Source organism: Lepisosteus oculatus, chromosome 23, assembly GCF_040954835.1.
Source record: "Lepisosteus oculatus isolate fLepOcu1 chromosome 23, fLepOcu1.hap2, whole genome shotgun sequence".
Lineage (NCBI taxonomy): Eukaryota > Metazoa > Chordata > Actinopteri > Semionotiformes > Lepisosteidae > Lepisosteus > Lepisosteus oculatus.
In genome coordinates this window covers 2753728-2773387 of record NC_090718.1, presented here as the reverse complement: position 1 = coordinate 2773387, position 19660 = coordinate 2753728, and the positions used below count along the sequence as shown (strand labels likewise).

Here is a 19660-nt window from a genome sequence, read left to right as displayed (position 1 = left end):
TGAACTGAGCCGAGTCCTGCCTGGAGGAACGGCAAGGAGCTCTTTCAGGAGGAAGGCTTGAACTGAAGGAGGCTTCCTGCTGTCCTTTAGTGTGATATCGTTCCCCGAGGAGGATGAAAGAAACACCTTTTAAAGAAGCAGGGGCTGTTAAACTGACGTCCAGGAGGAGGTCAAATTCTAATCCCTGTATCAATCCCCACCCGCAGGGCATCTCGGAGCCTCTCAGCCCCAACTTCACCCTCACAGCTGGCTCCATGGCTCATTCCTGGTGACTGAGGGTCTGGGTGGAGGGTTTGTTCGCCCTGATCACATGGCCGACGCCAAGCACAGCAGCGTTAGGCCTGCCGTGGGTCTGTCCTGATTCCGGCCCCTGGTGTTGGGTCACTCCCGGCGCAGTGCCCACAGCGCGGGCGAGACTGCGGGTTACCTGACGGACAGAGAGAAGTCCCCCTGGTTCTTCTTGCTGGGCCGGGCCAGGAAGCTCCCGTGGACGCCCCTCGCTTTCAGGAGGGCCTCGGCGTCGATCCCCGAGAGGTCCCGGTGAAACCACCTGCCCGCGCAAAGACAGGGAGTCAGCCCGGCGTCGCCAACGCCCTGCCCGCCGGCGGGAACACTGCCAGCGCCCACACGAGCGGCAGCGCTCCTGAACACAATGTGGTGTGCACACAGCCAGCGTGATCATCATATACACCACGATCGCCACCTGACACCATTAACACACTAGCAGTATTAACACACTGACAGCATTAACACACTGGCACCATTAACACACAGGCACCATTAACACACCAGCATAGCAGCATTAACACACTGACAGCATTAACACACTAGCATAGCATCATTAACACACTGACAGCATTAACACACTGACAGCATTAACACACTAGCATAGCAGCATTAACACACTGACAGCATTAACAGACTAGCATCATTAACATACTGACAACATTAATGCACTAGCATCATTAACACACTGACACCATTAACACACCAACAGCATTAACACACTAGTATCATCAACACACTAACAGCATTAACACTCAAGCTTAAATAATATTCGAGCACCATTAACACACAAGCATCATTTATACAGAAGCATCATTAACACAGTAACATCATTCATGCACAAGCACCATGAACACACAAGCCGAATTAATACACGAGCATCGTTTATACAAAAGCACCATTTTCACACTAATCACATTCATGCACAAGCACACTTAACACACAAGCATCATTAACACACTAACCTCACTTCACGAGAGATCTCACTGGTCCTACTTCAACACACACCGTATTCATACACGGTCCATAACACACACAGCAACATCACTGGCACCACCACCCTGGGACTCGCACACAAACCCGGGCCAGAACTTTCTTCTTGGGTCTGCCCCAGTTCGTGCCGGGGGTCCTGACTGCCTATTTTATTATGGCCGGAGTGAGCGAATGCATGTCCACAGTCACATAACTAGCCAGAGTAACAACACCGTGTTCCCATGTACAGGTGGCAGAAACAGTGAAGAAACACAATGATTAAGAGGAGCAACTACATATTAAAGTATTTCCCTAATACTGCTAGAGATCCTATCCTTCTAAGTTGATTTCCCTATGTAGTTGTTAAGGTTTTGTTCAGATTTTATTCTCTTGGCTTTTTAGTCAGCTATCTCAACACTCTGCTGTTAGGCCATGACGATTTTAATGAACTACAAGTCCCACGATCCTAGAAAGGCAAAAAACGCTACTATGCCAAACAGACAACATGGTGTCCAGGACTTGTGGGAAGTGTTGCTCTCTCAATCATCCCCTGTGAATCTCTTTTCATTTAATAGAAAGGCTTCTGATATTTAAAGGGCAAGAATTTCCTTGTTGTTTGGTCTCAGTCAATATAATTAATGCGAGAGAGTCCAGGTAACAGTCTACATTAATGAGCAGTGTGTCTCAGTTCAATCCAACATAATCTGTCAGATTGTATTAAATCACACAGCAGTGTTGATGCCGGAATATAATCTCTGTTTTTAACTAATCCAGAGCACAGTAAAGTCAGTACAGTAAAGCCTGGAGTTTCTCAAACTGTTGTGGCAGTATCAAAGTGTATCCGATTATAATTTCAGTTTATAACCAATCAAGATTACAGTAAAGTCAGTCCAGTCCAGAAAAGCCAGGAATGACTCAAACCACTGTCGGTGTTAATGGGGATTCGGATTATAATCTCATTTAATGCCTAATCAAACGCAAAGTGAAGTCTGTCCAGTCTGGAGGTATGCAGCGATCAAAAGCAAGGAATTAATATGCAGTACTTACCTAACCATAATTCAGCTCGTCTTCTCTTTTTTTTTAAAAAAAAAGGCCAGTTCAGAGAAAAAAAGAAAAATCATTTTAAAAATACATATTATAACAAAGGTAAAATGATAAAGAAGCTGTTAGCGTTAGTATATGAACGTAGCTTCTGCCTGTGACCCGAAGTGTATTCGGTACAATACTGCAATTTTAGAGACCATACTTCATCATCAAAAAATCCTTTCTCGCCAAATATCACAGAGGCCTCTGAATTGTATTACTATTATTATTATTATTATTATTATTATTATTATTATTATTATTATTATTATTATTACTATTATTATTATTACTACTACTATGACTGCTGCTTTCGATTCCACATAGTGATGCTTTCCTCTCTATGAATCTATTACTGTTATATATAGATTTAGATATCCTTACCTCTTTATATAAATATCTTACTGTCTCTTTGCACTGTCTCTCTCTCTCCTGCCTTTATAAATATTTCGGATTTATTTAGATGTTCGGTATTTATAAATATCTCAGTATTATGATCGTACTGTCCCTTTCTGTACTACGAGTGGCTCGTTCGATCTTCAGCAACCTATATATGTCCCTCTCCGTCTCTCTCGCCCTCCCTCCTCTCTTGTTCTGTCTCTTTTCCTTCCTTTTTTGCGGCTTCTTCAGCAAAAGAAAGAGAGAGAGAGAGAAGTGAAAGCCAGCTTTTGCAAATGACAGAATGGACTGAGTGGTGCAACCGTGTTACAAAGTGGAAGAGGGGAAAATCTACTGAAATAATCCACCCTCCCCCCCCCCACAGAAAAAACCTGCTTCCCAGAATGCATCGAGAACTTGGTGTTCGAGGCCGCTTCTCATTTTGGTGCATCTGTGCACTGCTAGTGGCCCGATGTCAAAACCTGCCCCTCTTCAGCTTTTCTCTTGTCCCTTGCCAGACACGATGCAGATCAAGTCCTCCACCCCTGAGCTGAAATACGATTATCCCCAACTCCTTACATTAGCTAGGCACCATCAAACAGATCTGCTCAGAGAGACACACCCCAAGCCACCCTGCAGCTGCTGCGAGTCCTCTGTGCCCTGTGATCAGGACGGTTTACTAACTTCTGCTGCTCCCCCCAACGCGTGCTACTATGATTGCAGAACAGCCACAGCTGATGTTGCACCAGCGGCATTGCAGTTGCTACCACTGAATTACCAAGTCTGGTATCGCAATCGTCGCTTCTCTGACTGCCGCCGTCATTGCTGTAGCTGAGATCCTTGCTACAACTAGGGCTCTGCTACCGAACGCGACAATGTCACTTTTGCAATGACAGTTGCATGGGCCGCGGCCTGCTCTGAATGCCCCGTTTCTCTTGCTGCAAGCGCTAGTGCTGTTACTGCTATTCTCGGCTTGTCTACTGCTGCTGTTGCAATCACTGCTCTTTTGCCACCACTGGTGCTATTGCAAAGAGCGTTCCCTGTGACTGTACGGGCATAGAAGGGGAACTGTAGCTCAAGTGACTCATGATGGTAATAATAATAATAATAATAATAATAATAATAATAATAATAATTACAGTCTGGTCCGTGGTCCAGTGGAAGGAGTTTGAAATCCTTTGGAGAAAACTTTTCGCTGTCAGCGATCTATCCTTCCTTCTCTCTCTGTCTGTAATCCCTAGTCCACGCACTGTCTTCACCTCTCCGCAGCCCCTCGCTTTCTCAAATCACCTCTTTCCCCTCCGTGGCTGTTAGAATCCTCCCAGAGATGTTCGGCTTTCTGTGCCGCCTGGTGCACAGCATTCAACTGAACTAGTAAGAACAAGGCAACTTCCTCATTGTCACAACCCCCCCCCCACACACACACACTTCATCCTCTCTGTTTCTCTTTCCCTAGACGCACATGTGCAGAGATGAGCCATGTCTCTCTGCCTGCTTGCCAGCGGATGTGTGTGTGTGTGAGAGAGAGAGAGTTCGTATGCGGGGCTGCAAGCGTTCACTTCTCTGTGTGTCAGTGCATGATCCGTGCCTGCAAAAATAAGTCTGGAAATGTATTTATAAGCCGCGCTTACATGCATAACAACTATTTAAAGCCCTGCGCATGCAGAAATAAATGTGTTCGTAAATCACTTTACAAGTCTGTTTACAGTAAGGACTCAAGCCAAACATATACAGACAGACACACTGTGTTCTGTACATGTGGTACATACAGTGTGTATGCAGAAATGCATAATATACTTTACATGCAAATAATTTAACTGTAACAAGAACAAAATCTCATCAGACAAAATCGATTTGATGCAATAAGGAGTGTGTTTCAGCCAATTTGTTCCCAAATTCAGAATTAAAACTCTTTCAAGCTAGATTGACAGTCCTTAAACTGCAGCTCCCACAACGTCCAACAAAGTCAGAGTCCATGGAGCAAGATGGGAAGGTTTACAATCATCATGGGCTTTAAATATATGTAGAGGAGTGATAATGAACAGGAAGAAGAACACAGCCCATGACTCTCAAAGCAGGAGACTAACTCGGCCTGACTGCTTACGGTTGAGCTTTCTGTGAGTCAACCGACAGTCCAGCAATCATGCAGATAATAACTAGTTTGTGCAATTGCTGTCACAGAGAGGAAACAAACTGTTCCACTGCTGAAAGCACTTCCCATAGAAGAGAGTGAAAGTGAGGAAGAAGCGTGTTTGGAACCTGCTATGTGCCGCCCTCTGCTGGCACGCAAACTACAGTGTTGGACACAACCTCTCCATCTGCCTGTGTTGTTCTCCAGCATTTCCTCTTTTGAGTCCCTAGCACAGTCTAATACTATCACTGTACCCAACCGTGTGGCTCAGCGGTTAGGGTCCAGGATTTATAACTAGGAGGTTGCGAGTTCAAATCCCAGCCGAGGCACAGCTGAACTTCTCCAGTGAAATACACAGCTCTCAATGGGTACAAATATCTGCTGCTTTGGATAAAACCTACACACTGATAACTGTGTGAAAAACACACTCTACACATGCAAATTCTGTATACCAGGGGTTGCAAACTCAGTTCCTGGAGCTCCTACTACGTATTTCTGTTGTTTGTGCTCACATGAACAGTCGATTGACCTCGTGGGTTTCGTACACAAAGGCTTTTTATTTTGGACCTTTTACAGCCGATTACTCAAAACACTCACTTTGCTCACCAGAAGGCACGGTTAGACGCACATCAGAACAGAAGAGTATTGCAACCATGCATTTAATTAAAAAAAATACACCAACTACCTGAGAGCCCAGATGAAGAGACACTGGACACTAGAGTTTGAGACTGATTGTGCATACTTACTCTGTACACACAAGGAGTACTGTATGTACATAGTAAATACTCAAAGTTTCTACTGTATATAGCCTATAACACTAGTAGACACACTGTATGCAGTGTTTTTACATGGACAGTAAATAAGACAGCTGAGCACAGTATATAAACTGTAAGACCAACATACACTGAATATAGTCCTTACAAACCCTTACAACCCTGCTGTGTGCGCGCATAGTACAGTATATACACTCTCTATTTACATATCGTAGCACAAACATTGCATACTCGTTACAATGTCAAGTAAACACCAATAGGTTTCAAGAACTCGTCTACAGGAACTGGAGAAGTATTCAAATCAGTTGTTTTTGTTGCCACAGCAACTAATTTGAATACTTCACCACTGTAATCAAATTAATTTTCATGAGCAAACGTGAAACGGTGTGGTCAAACAATGAAGCCTTATTTCTTATGGGCCCACTGATATACAGGCTGACTGATATGCAGAACAGCTGATCAACTGCTTGAATGAATGACCAAGCCCTTCTCTGCCACACTGAAGTACTGAAAGATACTGCATGAGTGATCGACAACTGACACACTGACTCATGAACTGACACACTGACTCACAGACTGACACGCTGACTCTCAAAAGGACACACTGACTCACAAACTCACACACTGACTCACAAAATGACACACTGACTCACAAAATGACACACTGACTCACAAACTGACACACTGACTCACAAAGCGACACACTGACTCTCAGACTGACACACTGACACTGACTCACAAATGGACACACTGATTCATGAACTGACACACTGACTCTCAAGCAGCCACACTGACACTCTGACTCACAAAACTGCCACACTGATTCACAAACTGCCACACTCGCCGACACACTGATTCACAATCAGCCACACTCGCCGACACACTGATTCACAATTAGCCACACTCGCCGACACACTGATTCACAATCAGCCACACTCGCCGACACACTGATTCACAATTAGCCACACTCGCCGACACACTGATTCACAATTAGCCACACTCCCCGACACACTGATTCACAATTAGCCACACTCGCCGACACACTGATTCACAATCAGCCACACTCGCCGACACACTGATTCACAATCGGCCCCCCTCACTGACTCAGGACGGCCAGGGCCAGCTGACACCTTGCGCACAGAGGGAGCCGAAGGGCTGCCCGGCTGGTAATCAGTAACCGGCCAGAGGGCGCAGTGCAGCAGGGCTCCCAGACAAAAGCCGCACACAGCTCAGGGAAGAAGAAGGTTTGCGTGCTCACCCACAGGCCATGACTGGAGCTGAGTCTCGCACTTCTCTCTCTCTTTTATCTCCCTCTGGTCTCGGTGCCAATGGAGCGGGGTGTGCAGCCAGCCAGCCAGCCGATATCTGTATCAAACCCTTCCCTTTGCTCTCTCCCACTCTCCCTCGCTCTTTTTCTCCTCAGTCTTAGTGCAGTCCCCCCCCTCTCTCCCTCCCCCCCCCCACACCACCACCACAGAGAACCTCTGTTCCTTGTTTATAATGTTTACTCTGATAAGATATCTGCTGACGAAATTGCCCTGTTCCCCTGTGTCTGACAGGCCCCTCCCTTCTCTCACCCCTCCCTATAATTTCCCTCAATTATCTTAATAACCTGTCTGTCCCTTAATAACTACGTTCCTGTATCTCTGTTCCTCCGGCTGGTGTTGCGATCTTTCTGTGCCGGGCTGTTCTGAACTGCGCAAGCTCGTCTTCATCCCCGTCCCGAGCGCGGTGCTGCTGGCTCAGTCAGTTTGCATGGCTATCTCTCGCTCTGCACGGATCCCAAGGGCTGTGTCTTTTAACACCGAGTCCAACGCCGACCGCCTGGGGGGCTGGTCTTTTTCAGGGTCGCAAAAGCGGACGCGGGGGGCCCCAAGCCAAGTCTCTGTACTCCTCACGGGCTCTGACGCGCTGCCCCAGCAGCCTTGAGGATGAACGGCGAAGCGCGAGCCTGAGGGCACAAGTGGGACAAACTATGAGGAAGTGAGTTGTGACTGAGAAAGCCTCTTCACCTTTACTCACACACCGGCGACCGCTGTTCCATTCATCTCCCTTTGGCCGTGCCTGCTGCTGATAGGTCCCTGCTCACAGGACCTGGGCACTTCTGAAGTGGCTCAATCACCTCGCTCACTAAGCCAGCAGCTGGATCACTCTGTGACTCACCACTGGCTGTCCCACTGCAGCTCAGCAGGGGGGAGCCTGGCCAGTACCTGGATGGGAGACTCCTGGGAAAGCCAAGGTGTTAGTGAGATCAGTAGGGGGCGCTCACCCTGCAGTCTGTGTGGGTCCTAATGCCCCAGTATAGTGACGGGGACACTATACTGTAAACAGGCGCCGTCCTTCGGATGAGTGTAAAACCAACGTCCTGACTGTCTGTGGTCATTAAAAATCCCAGGGCATCCTGGCCAAATTTCCCATTGGCCCTTACCCATCATGGCCTCCTAATAATCCCCCTCTCTGAACTTGTTACGTTACTTTGCTCTCCTCCCCACTGAGAGCTGGTGTGTGGGGAGCGTTCTGTCGCACTATGGCTGCCGTCGCATCATCCAGGTGGGGCTGCGCACTGCTTGGGGGTGGAGGGGATCCCCACTACCTGTAAAGCGCTTTGAGTGGAGTGTCCAGAAAGGCACTACATAAGTGTAAGGACTTTACTTATTTTGTTTATGTCACTTAGTTCTTGTGCATGTGTATTGTGTTAAATCACAAATAATCAAACTGATGTCAACAACAAGTAATCAATTTAGAAAATCTGCTAATTTAAATAAAACAGACACTTTTATATTCCTGACACCACACTGGCACCACACACGGAGCAGAACTCTGTAGTTTCCAAAAGCACGCATGGCTCTATATTTAACCCAGCTACAAAGCTAGAAATATCGTTGTCAGACAGACGCCAGTAAAAAATATAGAACAACAGAAAACATACTCTGCAATAAGACCTTCTTAAGCTTTTTTAAGTGCCAGATAAAAGCATTTATTCTACAAGAGGTAATGTATATAATTATTGTTTACATGCGTCTGCTAACTCGTGGAAGTACAGCCCCATGTCCAGTAGGGGGCAGCAGCCCAGCATGTGGGAGGAAACCCATGCGAACATTGGTCGAACATGCAAACTCCACACAGACTGCCACCCGCCATTCAATCCGTTTCTATTGAAATGAAACGATTTGATTTCTCTGCTGAGTAACAATATAACACTTGTCACACGATCGGAGCTCTAATCAGACTCGCAAAGCGGACAAATAAACTTCTGCATGCAAACATTTCAACATCTCACTCGGGTATAGCTTTAATCGAGCTGTTTATTTTCCTTTTGTAATATAATTTACACAGTATTCAGTAAAAGTTCAACTCACCAAATATGTAGAACAGCATGTGAGAGAGAGTCCTTATTATCCCCAACGGGCAACGTGTTGTGATACAGCAAATAAGGGAGATAATAAAAGATATAGTGCTAAATTTTGCTTTGGTTTCATGGCTAAAGGAGACCAAGGGCATTATGGAGAGTGTGTCTCGCCCGCTTCACTGTGAATTTACACTACTACCATTGGGGAGATACAGTACCTCTGTGTCCCCAACTCTAAAAGTCACAGATTTAGGAAATCTTTCATCCCCTCTGCAATATCTGTCCCAAACAATGTAAATGAACTCCTTGGGCACTACTGTCCTGTCTTCTCTGATTACATTTTGCACACACCTATGTATTTATTTTTATTTATTTTGTTTGTCTTTTGTTTTATAACTATTCTGATGTCTGTTTTGCTTGTCTTGGGCTGGACTGCTGTAACACATCAATTTCCCTACGGGATTAATAAAGTATTATCTATCTATCTAATCTTTGTCTTCCTTGTTATATTATTGTACTGGACCATGACGTAAAACAAACTTCCCCCAGACGATAATAACCCTTGAAATGTGAAACAGCAAAGGTGAGATCTTTCAGTACCATAAAAGAGATTTGGGTCTTTGTTTTCCGATTTACATTTTTCTGCGAAAAATCCCCTTACATCTTGAGCGTAATTTAATGTATTAGAGATAAACAGCAACGTTTCATAATCTGAAGCAATGCTGATAAACCAATAACAACTCTTTTAATAATTTGCATTATTTAAAAGTAATCTGTAACCTTTTCTTGCGATTTACCAAAGAAGAAGCTATTCTCTGTGTCTCTGGTAGCTCGGCACCATGCTGATTAATACCTTTTCAAACTCTCAAAGAAGGGACTTTGACGTATACACAGTCCGGCTGAAGAAAGACTACATTTCCCATACTCCCAATCGAAACCTTGATACAAACTGACACCCCATTGAACCGTTCAAAACCTCCTGTCCAATCCTTTTCCGTTTTACTACACGGCCGCTCAAAAAGTCATCAGCGACACACACGGGGAAGTTGCAAAGCTTCTCTGGGGGCACCCCAGCGGCTGTTTTGCAAATACACCTTGTCATGTAAAAAATGGGGACGAATTTGTTATGCGTGTCTAAGGCGACTTGCCGTATTTCAAGCAATGGGCAAGTTTAAAAAGTTCAGGTCACGTTGTTGTGTGTATACTGTATGTCTCTAACGCAATAAGAGTAGGCTACGTGCACTCAACGCAGACTGAACAGGTAAGAAGAGAGCACATCAGAACTACTGATATGCTTGCTATTGACATACGATACACTGGAACTGAAAGCTACAGAGCTCAAAATAAAGACAGAAAGGTACAGCAGCGACACCCATTCGGTTTTATTTCAGGAACGGCTGCACCACAGAGATAAATGAATGATGTGCCTTTACCATTTCAGCTCCCTCTCCTCCGGACAGCGCTGCTGGGTCACTCGACACCGACGGCTATCCTATACGCGAGCACGCTGACGTATGCTTGAGGGCAGAGCATGCGCACTTTGGCGAACGAAGCGCTGGCTTCTGCACACTTGGGGGCACACGGCGTCAGTTAATGATTCACTTGGGTAGCCTTGTAATGTCAACGGAAAGGGGAATGGATTATTAGCTTAGCGCTGGTTAAATCTTTACAATAAACTGTACTCGTCGAGTTACATATTAACTAGGTTTGTGAGCCGTTAGTATAACGGTGAAGTGGAGCCCTGCAGAGCTGGTGAGAAAGAGATAGAAAGGGAGAAAATGGCTGGTTGCCCCTCAAGCGCACCTGGTTTGTGGTTCTGCGTGGTTCCGGGGTCGTGTAACAGCCACGGGGGGAGGTATCGCGAGTGGAGAGAGCACTAGCGAACTAACTGAACTCTCTCCCCTAGTGTCGGCAGGGATGTTTGTAGAAGTGTAGTAACGATGATGTCGGGGCGATTCGTGTGTGAACACGCAGTCTGCCAGGACCTCTTAATGCTAACCAAATGGCACGGTCAAAAAAAACTACAATACCCATGAGCCCTCAGCAAAAGCCCAGCGTGCCTAAAAGACTGATGGGAGTTGTAGTTTGGCTTTTCTGCCGTACAGCACTACACCGCACCTTCCGCAAATCCATGGTCGTCATAGCCACTGGAATGCATGGAACCGAGGGTAACCATGGCTACCAGAATACTACAAGCTCGAAGGCACAGAACATGTTCTGTCAAGTGCAGAATAGTAACTTTTTATTCTAAACATTTTGAAGCGGATATCCACAGGAGCACACATTGGTTTTTATTGCACCGCCTACAAAACTCGATACGCTATTCGCTCTGGAGTTTCAGAACAAAATGTGATTCTTGCAGTAGTGACAGGTCTCAGTGGTTCATTTATCTGAGGGAGCGCGACAGCAGGAGGGGGTTTGCAGAGTCAGGAGGACGCGCTGGTTCGGAGGCCGGACCATCAGTAAGAAAACAAAGTTATATCGAGGGAACGACTTAAAATTCGCGCCCACGAAATACCTACATCGTGCCCCCGTTTTCTTTAATTCGTGCGCACGAAATAACGTTTCCTAACCCCCTCGCAAGCACTGACGTGGCACTAGCAGTGAAAGAGAGGTGCAGTCCCGATAGTTGAAGAGTACAGTAGCTACAGTGCCCTAATAACTCATCCCCAAACCAAAATAAAACTTAATCAGTTCATCTCTATCCATTATCCTTATCTACAGCAGTGTCAGATATGCTTTATTGTACCGATATAAAAACATGTTAACTAGCGTTTGAAAGCGTTGTCGTCAGGAGAAGGGGACAATGCGGGCGTTTTAAACTTTCTATGTGCGTGCGAAAACGGAAGAAAGAGAAAACGTTATTTCGTGCGCACGAATCGTAAATCGTTCCCTCGATATAACTCCCCATCACACACACACCGATGGCCCCTCCCGGGCTCCGTACGCTTGTACAAAAGGCAAAAGTACAAAAAAAAGCTCAGCTGCTGAGCACGAAGCGAACACCAAAGCACATTTAGATTAAAAAAAAATCAATTTCAATAGCCAAATCCACATAACGTCCAAGGTCAGAATTCCCCATCTCTACGGGTTGTTGTTTTTTTTTTTTGCTTTCTTAATTGCAGCCGAGTTGAACTGAATGTTTTGGAGCTACGTGATCCTTGGATCACCTTGCCGTCCTCCTCTGTAGCTGCTTGCGTCCTGCGTGAAGTGCGAAGCGAGCGGATCGGCCCGTGAAGCGCAGTTACGACTTGTTCACACCGCCGTCACGCAAGCCAAAACTGCCCTGTGGGTTCTTCGGGCTCTCCGTGGACTGATGGCGAGGCGCTCGGCTCCGGAAGAGCAGCACGGGTGTTTTTTTTTTGCTCGGAGCCGCCAAGCGTCTTAAGCGGAGAGGAGGGGACTCTCGGCTTCGCAGATCCAGGACAGGGTCCGGCCGCACTCTTCGTCATTCCAGTTCCTCACGGCTCCCGCGGCTCGGGAGGCGATCACGGCGCAGTTCTCTCTGCCCCGGTGATTGTCCGGCTGCCTCGGCATCCAGTACCTGTCAAGTTCCAGTTCACGTTTAGTTCTCATTCCGGCCTTTTTGTTTGTTCTTGGCAGGAGAGAGCAGTGAAGCGCGATGCTGCTGTTCCAGGACTGAGCTGGAACTGAACAGTTTCTCATTGAAACATCAAAAATACGAAAAGGGAGACAACATAGTCAAACCGATACAGAAATAGACGCCCTTCACAGCCAGGGGAATTCTCAGTGACAAAAGCTGAAAATAAAGCTTTTAACATGTTTCCATTGCACGTCTTATCTTTTGATTCTTTAAATATAAAAGCAATTCGACCTTAAAAGCACGAATGGACAGGAGCGGTATCGGACCATTTACTTCTGTGGATTTCGCCAAAATAATGACCAGATTAATAGGAAAAACACACCCTTTCGCCGAATCAGGTCTAACAAAATATAAAATAACAGCAGAATCTCTCCATTTAACGTCTCTCCGCGGCCATCGCGTGTGTTTCTTCCCGGTTCTGCCCAGACAGTCAGGGGCCGGTGGCGTTTCCGCCGAACTCACCCTCCGGTTTCTCTGGCCCCGTTCACCCACAGCCAGGTGCCCTCGGAGGCGGCATCGCTCAGTCCGATCCAGTAACTGCCTCCCTTGCTCTGTCTCGATATAAAGAGCTGAGCGGGAGACACAGAGTTACTCATCCGTGATGCTGGTTATTAACGTGATAGCAAAGGGAGCGCTACTAGAAACCCCCCACCCAAATACAATCGATGTGCTATGGTCAAGTCTGGTGGGGAGACGTAGGTTAGTTCCCTTTGTTTGTGAACTTGCCAACATCCACATCACCCTGGCAGCCCCTCTGGAGCTCAGCAGGTGGGAGCCTGGTCAGTACCTGGATGGGAGACTCCTGGGAGAGCTGAGGCTGCTGCTGGAAGAGGTGTTAGTGGGACCAGTAGGGGGCGCTCTCACCCTGCAGTCCATGTGGGTCCTACTCTCCTAGCTGAGGGAAAGGCAGCCTAGCTACTAGGATGAGGCTGATCCCTCCCGCCCTGTTACTAGTGCAAGGAATGAGCTGAGGAGCTGCCACAAGGGTGTGAGAGAGATAAGTGAAGGGAGGTCCCAGGGAGAGAGGGAGATGGCTGGGAGGAAATAAGCAAGATCAGGCCCTAGCTTTCTTCCCAAACATCTCTTGTCAACACGCTATGGTTCCCCAATTGCGTTCGCCCCCCTTCCCCTTCATAGTCACTTACCTGCTCCAGTCTGCTGTCTATGACCACCAGGTCAGCCCCCTGGCTCCTGCAGTCAGCCTGACTGTCCCTCCAGCTCAGCCTGCCAGTCGAGAAGTGGTAACACTTGGACTGGAAAAACTCCCAGTCCTGAGGACACAGTTTGCAGAGCCTCTCTGTACAGGGAGAACGCAGAGAGTGACAGCAGATTCCTCTCAGTCCAGTTCCCTGACCAACACAGTGTACTTCAATCCCATGTCTCTTGAGTGTATGGGGACATCCCAGCCCTCCGTTTGTCCCAGTGGTTAGACAAACGTGTCTAAATGCCCTGCCAGGACTTTGAATCTCCTTCAGATCACTTTTCTAAGCTCCTGTATCCATTTCATGGTCACATGGCAGCCAGAGCCTATCCCGGCAGGGAACGTGCACAAGGCAGGATACACTGTGGGAGGGACGCCAGTGTATTGCAGGGCACACACAGACTCACACCAGGGATGCTCTTCCAGCAGCTCATTAACTTACCAGTACGTCTCTGGAGCACCCACGCAAGGCAGCAATGCCTACCACTGGGCCAACACGCTGTCCTGACTTTATAACCTTTCTGACAAAATGAATTCAATGGGTGCTTAATTGCTTTAGCGACCCAGGTGCTGGAGATCAATGCGATGCTAAATGGATTTTGCAGCGGGATGGAACAAAAGAGTTATTCTGCCCCTCGCAGGGGCTGACCCGTCACAGGACTGAACAACCAACCCCCCCTTCATTACACTGGAAATGCTTTCAGTAAGATACAGTAGGTAACTTCGTGAGCACGAATGAGCTGTGCTATCAGGCATGCTCAGCTACTGGGGAGAGCAGACTGTGCAGAACAAAGCAGAGATGATTCGTTTTGTGTGTCAGAATAAAAAAGTCCCCATCATGCCTGTTTTCCAGTAACATTGCATGTGAAAGTGCTTACTGATATCTGTGTTCAGGGACAGGAGTCTCTCGTTTTCTCTCTTTAACTCCTCTTTTTCTTCCACTAACTTCTCATGGGCAGCAGCCAGAGCAGAATAGTTTGCACTGAGCTCATCCAGCTCGTTCCTTCTTGGTAGAGAGCTCTGTGATTGGTTGACGTGAAGGAATCCGTTACCTGGTGGGGAATAGACATTCGGTCTTTACCATATGGAAGCACGCAGGCACTGGTATCGGGCCGGCAGGAAGCTGCTGACAAAGGAACTCAGGCAGCGACACAAGTTCTCAGCCAGCAGCTGGATCACTCTGTGACTCAGCGCTGGCAGCCCCACTGGAGCTCAGCAGTGTGAGCCTGGTCAGTACCTGGATGGGAGACTCCTGGGAAAGCTGAGGCTGCTGCTGGAAGAGGTGTTAGTGGGGCCAGTAGGGGGCGCTCACCCTGCAATCTGTGCGGGTCCTGATGCCCCAGCATAGGGACGGGGACACTATACTGTAAAAAAATGGTGCTGTCCATCAGATGAGACATTAATCTGAGGTCCTGACTCTCTGTGGTCATTAAAAATCCCAGGGTGTTTCTTGAAAAGAGTAGGGGTGTTACCCCAGTGTCTTGACTCAATTTTACCCTGATTGTTACCAATCATGGCCTCCTTATAACCCCCTCTCTGAACTGGCTTCATCACTCTGCTCTCCATCCCACTAAGAGCTGGTGTGTGGGGAGAGGACTGGTGCATCATCTAGGTGGGGCTAGAACATTACCTGTAAAGTGTTTTTAGTGGAGTGTCCAAAAAGTTGTTGTATAAATGTAGGAATTACTATTATTATTATTATTATTATTATTATTATTATTATTATTATTATTATTATTATTATTTGATTGGTGGTATCCGTACAGATCAGATTGTTCAAAAATTCCTAAAAGCAATTAGATTAGCAATTAGAAGCAAAAGATCCACGGATCTTATCACATCAAAAATCACTACCACACCATTGGACAGTGGGGGAGACTTCATTATTAATAATAATTTTAGTAATAATTATTATTATTAAACGGCTACAGTTCCACACAGCGTTATACTCACAGTAGACAGACTGGATTATGAAGCCAGTCAGTGAAACAACACACAGCAGCCCCAGAAACACTGCGATCAGTCTGTAAGGAGGGGGCCCGCGCCCTGCTTTCACTGTGAACACAGACATGAGGAGACATAAGATCATACGCTGATGTCTCACTCTGGGACATAAGGAAACAGGGAAGTTTACAAACATGTAAATGCCTGTCAGCACAACTAACACATGTAGTTCCTGCAGGCTGCCTGATCCAAAGATCTGATCCAGCTGTATTGGCTTCAACCACCTGGCTTGGTTGCTTGTTCCATACTCCCACCACCCTTTGTGTAAAGAAGTGCCACTCATTCTCAGTTTTAAATACACTTCCACACCATTTCCTCTTGTACCCTCTGTTTAAGTGTCTCTCTGCGGATTCTAAAGAGTTTCACTGAGTTGACTCTGAGGATGTTGAATGTTGTATGCGATATTCTAACACCTTAGTTGTGCGATTTTAACACAACATCCCTTGGTTTTGAATCTAGTGCATTCAGAAATGGCCTGTGTTTATGACTTCAGTTTCTGAACTCTTCCAAAGGCTCCATTCTGTTCAAGGACATGACTGTTTAGCAGCCTTCTATAAAGCTGTTGAATTAAACATGCAGGTAGAAATTTAGATTCTCCTGGTGTGTCAATATTCACAGCAGAACAGAAATGGATCAGTAGGAGTTGAAACATAAGCCTGACACACTATACTAGGGTTAATCACAGCAATACTTTAACAGATTCTAAAGACGTTCGTTACCTCTCTGTCTGTCCTGCGTTCTTCTGTTTTCATGTAGGCACTGGTCCACTGTGCTGTACACATGATTATCAGGGCTGATTAAATCAGTGTATATTTCTTCTGACATCTTAGATATGATTATGTTTTTGTACTCCCTGTCCATGTCCTTGCTGTGATCGGTGTGCTGCAGTCACAGTGCCAGTCAGTCTTCAGTATTGCTCCCTGCACTGGATCTTACTTCTCCTTCTCTCTCTGTTATTTTAACTTCAGAGGAAAATGACTGCTCTGATCCCCGGAAATTGTGCAAGGCCTGTTGTGTCTAGCAGATCTGAAAGAGTGCAAGGCTATCAGAATCTGTGCGTGTGTCACTCATGCTAACGATGGGGACAATAAACTGTAAAAAAAAGGATGATGGGTAGGAGCCGTCCTTCAGATGAGACGTAAAACCAAGGTCCTGACTCTCTGTGGTCATTAAAAATCCCAGAGCGTCTCTCAAAAAGAGTAGGGGTGTTACCCCGGTGTCCTGGCCAAATTTCCCCCTGGCCCTTACCCATCATGGCCTCCTAATAATCCCCATCTCTGAACTGGCTTCATCACTCTGCTCTCCTCCCCACTGAGAGCTGGTGTGTGGGGAGAGGACTGGGGCATCATCCAGGTGGGGCTGCACACTGGTGGTGACAGTGGGATCCCCTATTTCCTGTAAAGCGATTTGAGTGAAGTGTCCAGAAAAGCGCTATAGAAGCATTAGGAATTATTATTATTATTATTATTATTGAAAGTTTTATCTTCTCAGCTTTTCTGCAGGCTGGTATCGACCGGAGATCCACCGGATTCCTCAGGCCCTGCTGTTGTCCGACGGGCAGGACTTGGCGGAGTATGTGGGCTGTTCCGAGGAGGGCGACGTTCTGCACCGGAGCCGCTCCCACTCCTCGGGGTGCTTCTGAAATCCGACTCGAGGCGCTCCAAGAGCCCCGCCTACGCCTGGGATCCCGCCTGGCTCTGTGCTCCACGGGCGCGGTATCTCGTTCTCAAGGTCCTTGTACCGGCTCAATTTTCCAGCCTCCCTCAGGCAGACATTCCCGCCACGTGGGACAGCTACATCGACGAGAAACCGCCCCGGGAGGAAGACGCCCCGTCGGTTTGCTTCAACAGTGGTAACAGCCATGTCATGCATGGTGGTGACGTTCTCCTTCTTCACACCTTTCAGGCTGGTGATCGTACCAGTGATCAGGCACGGGTAAGCCAAGCTCCTGAAGCGCTGACCAGCACAGATATTATTATTATTATTATTCTTTAAAGGATCTAAAGTCCTCCGGTCCTCTTCCACCTGCCCAAAGGGCTCCCCTCACCCCGGCAAAGCCACGGAAACTCCAGCCTGCTTGAGGGCCTCCCTCTGTCCCGTGACTGCGAGATCAGTCTCACTCGTCCACCCCCCACGGGCCTCGGACAGAGCCGCCTTTCCCTTCCTCCCCAGCTCAGGCCAGCAGCAGGATCACCCTGCAGCCCCCCTGGAGCTCAGCGGGTGGGAGCCTGGCTCGGGTTAATGTCTCATCTGGAGGACGGCACCCTTTCCAGTAAGGAGTCCCTATCGCTATACTGGGGCATTAGGACCCCCACAGACCACAGGGTGAGCGCCCCCTACTGGTCCCACTAACACCTCTTCCAGCAGCAGCCTCAGCTTTCCCAGGAGTCTCCCATCCAGGTACTGGCCAGGCTCCCACCTGCTGAGCTTCAGTGGGGCTGCCAGCTGTGAGCTGCAGAGTGATAGAGCTGCTGGCTGAACACGATCCGCATTGAACTGAAGATTTTTTCAATTCCTGATGATGAGATGAGAATTTCAATTCATCCTACTGACTGCGAAGGGGTTCTTTCTAACCGTGCTGACATGATAGTCTGATCTATATTGTGAGGCCTGACTGTTTTTCTCCGTTAAAAAAGTAGCATGAGAACTGTGAGCTGACTTCCAGTGCTGTAGGAAAAAGGGCTTGATTGCATCACAGGACATTGTGTAAAGGGTATGATGCTTTTAATGTTTGTGAGCGTTTATTTAGCAGTCACAGACAGCTGACTAATCCTTCTTAATCATCAGCGTGACACAGCTGACTTGGACTGAGGTCATGAGCATATACACTGGTGTGAAAAAGTGTTTGCAAATCACTTTTTCACACAGGGCCATGTAGGTTTGGATTTTTTTTCCCCTTAATAATAAAAATCTTCATTTAAAATCTGCATTTTGTGTTTACTTGTGTTATCTTTGTCTCATATTTCAATTTGTTTGATGATCTGAAACATTTCAGTGTGAAAAACATGCAAAAAAAAAAAGAAATCAGGAAGGGGGCAAACACTTTTTCACACCACTGAATATGTATTACACACGTTAGATACTTTGTGTTGTGTTTTAAGAGCAGGCAGTTGTCATCAAGTCAAAGTTTATTTCTCAAATGCACAACAATACAGCGTGCAGCAGTAGTTGCTGGAAATGAAATGTCTTTTCTGCAAGCTCACAAAAATAAGGTTACATGATAATAGATATTAATGTAATAGAAACTGAATAAATCTCAATATGAATGGAGCTGCTCTGTGTCCATGGTGTATGCAATGCATTATATCCAAGTAGCGCAGTATGCTGAATCACTTCAGGTTATATTGAGGTCAAAACATGTCATTAACAGCTTTTGCAGACTTGTTCCTTTGGAATGTAATCAAAGTCGACTAGACGCAAAGGAAACCGACAGAACGTGGAGGGAGATGGACAGGGTGGGCTACCCAGCAAATGCCAACAATGTGCTTAATGCACAAAATACCTTGTCACCTCCTGTAGGAGCTGCTTCAGAAGAAATCAAAATGAATATCCCCAGAGTATCCCCATCTATGGCTCCTGCTGCAGCAGAAACAGTCCCCGCCCTCAAAACCCATCATCTTCCTCAGGGAATGAGCCACAGAACTGAGGGACCAGCTGAGTAACGCCTGCCTTGCAAACAAATAAAATCTCACAATGGGGCAGATTTGAGAATCAGACCAGGTCTTATTATACATTATAATACAACAATTAACACGCAATAGCCCGGGTGGTTTCCTTATGACTTTTTTGTAACGGGGTGGGACGCGAATGGTACACACAAAGCTTCAATTTACACGGCAGGTGAGAACTGGACACATGCTCATCAGCGACCATAGCAACG

At 46.8% G+C, this 19660-nt stretch overlaps 2 protein-coding genes across 9 annotated transcripts in view; both read right to left on the bottom strand.

The window, feature by feature from the left end:
* ptpn6 (protein tyrosine phosphatase non-receptor type 6) overlaps nucleotides 1–11110 on the bottom strand; it is a 33968-nt gene extending 22858 nt beyond the window's left edge. The window contains exons 1-4 of one of the 7 annotated variants that reach the window (XM_069183031.1): nucleotides 10405–11110; nucleotides 6881–7573; nucleotides 2305–2329; nucleotides 428–550 (exon numbers count right to left, since the gene is read on the bottom strand). In XM_069183031.1, coding sequence (XP_069039132.1) covers nucleotides 428–550; nucleotides 2305–2312 — 131 coding nt within the window. In that variant the 5' untranslated portion in view covers nucleotides 2313–2329; nucleotides 6881–7573; nucleotides 10405–11110. The other 6 variants (XM_069183026.1, XM_069183033.1, XM_069183029.1 and 3 more) reach the window with 6 other exon arrangements.
* Nucleotides 11111–11196: 86 nt separating this feature from the next.
* On the bottom strand, nucleotides 11197–16693 carry LOC107075726 (CD209 antigen-like protein C). 2 transcript variants are annotated; one of them, XM_015337919.2, is made up of 6 exons: nucleotides 16500–16693; nucleotides 15730–15831; nucleotides 14655–14828; nucleotides 13721–13872; nucleotides 13038–13144; nucleotides 11197–12515 (listed from the first exon to the last, which is right to left on the bottom strand). In XM_015337919.2, the coding sequence occupies exons 1-6, from the start codon at nucleotides 16639–16641 to the stop codon at nucleotides 12356–12358; spliced, it is 837 nt and encodes a 278-aa protein (XP_015193405.2). In that variant the 5' UTR covers nucleotides 16642–16693; the 3' UTR covers nucleotides 11197–12355. The 2 variants fall into 2 exon arrangements, with proteins under 2 accessions (XP_015193405.2, XP_069039137.1); XM_069183036.1 differs by having other exon boundaries at nucleotides 12422–12621.
* Nucleotides 16694–19660: the final 2967 nt, after the last annotated feature.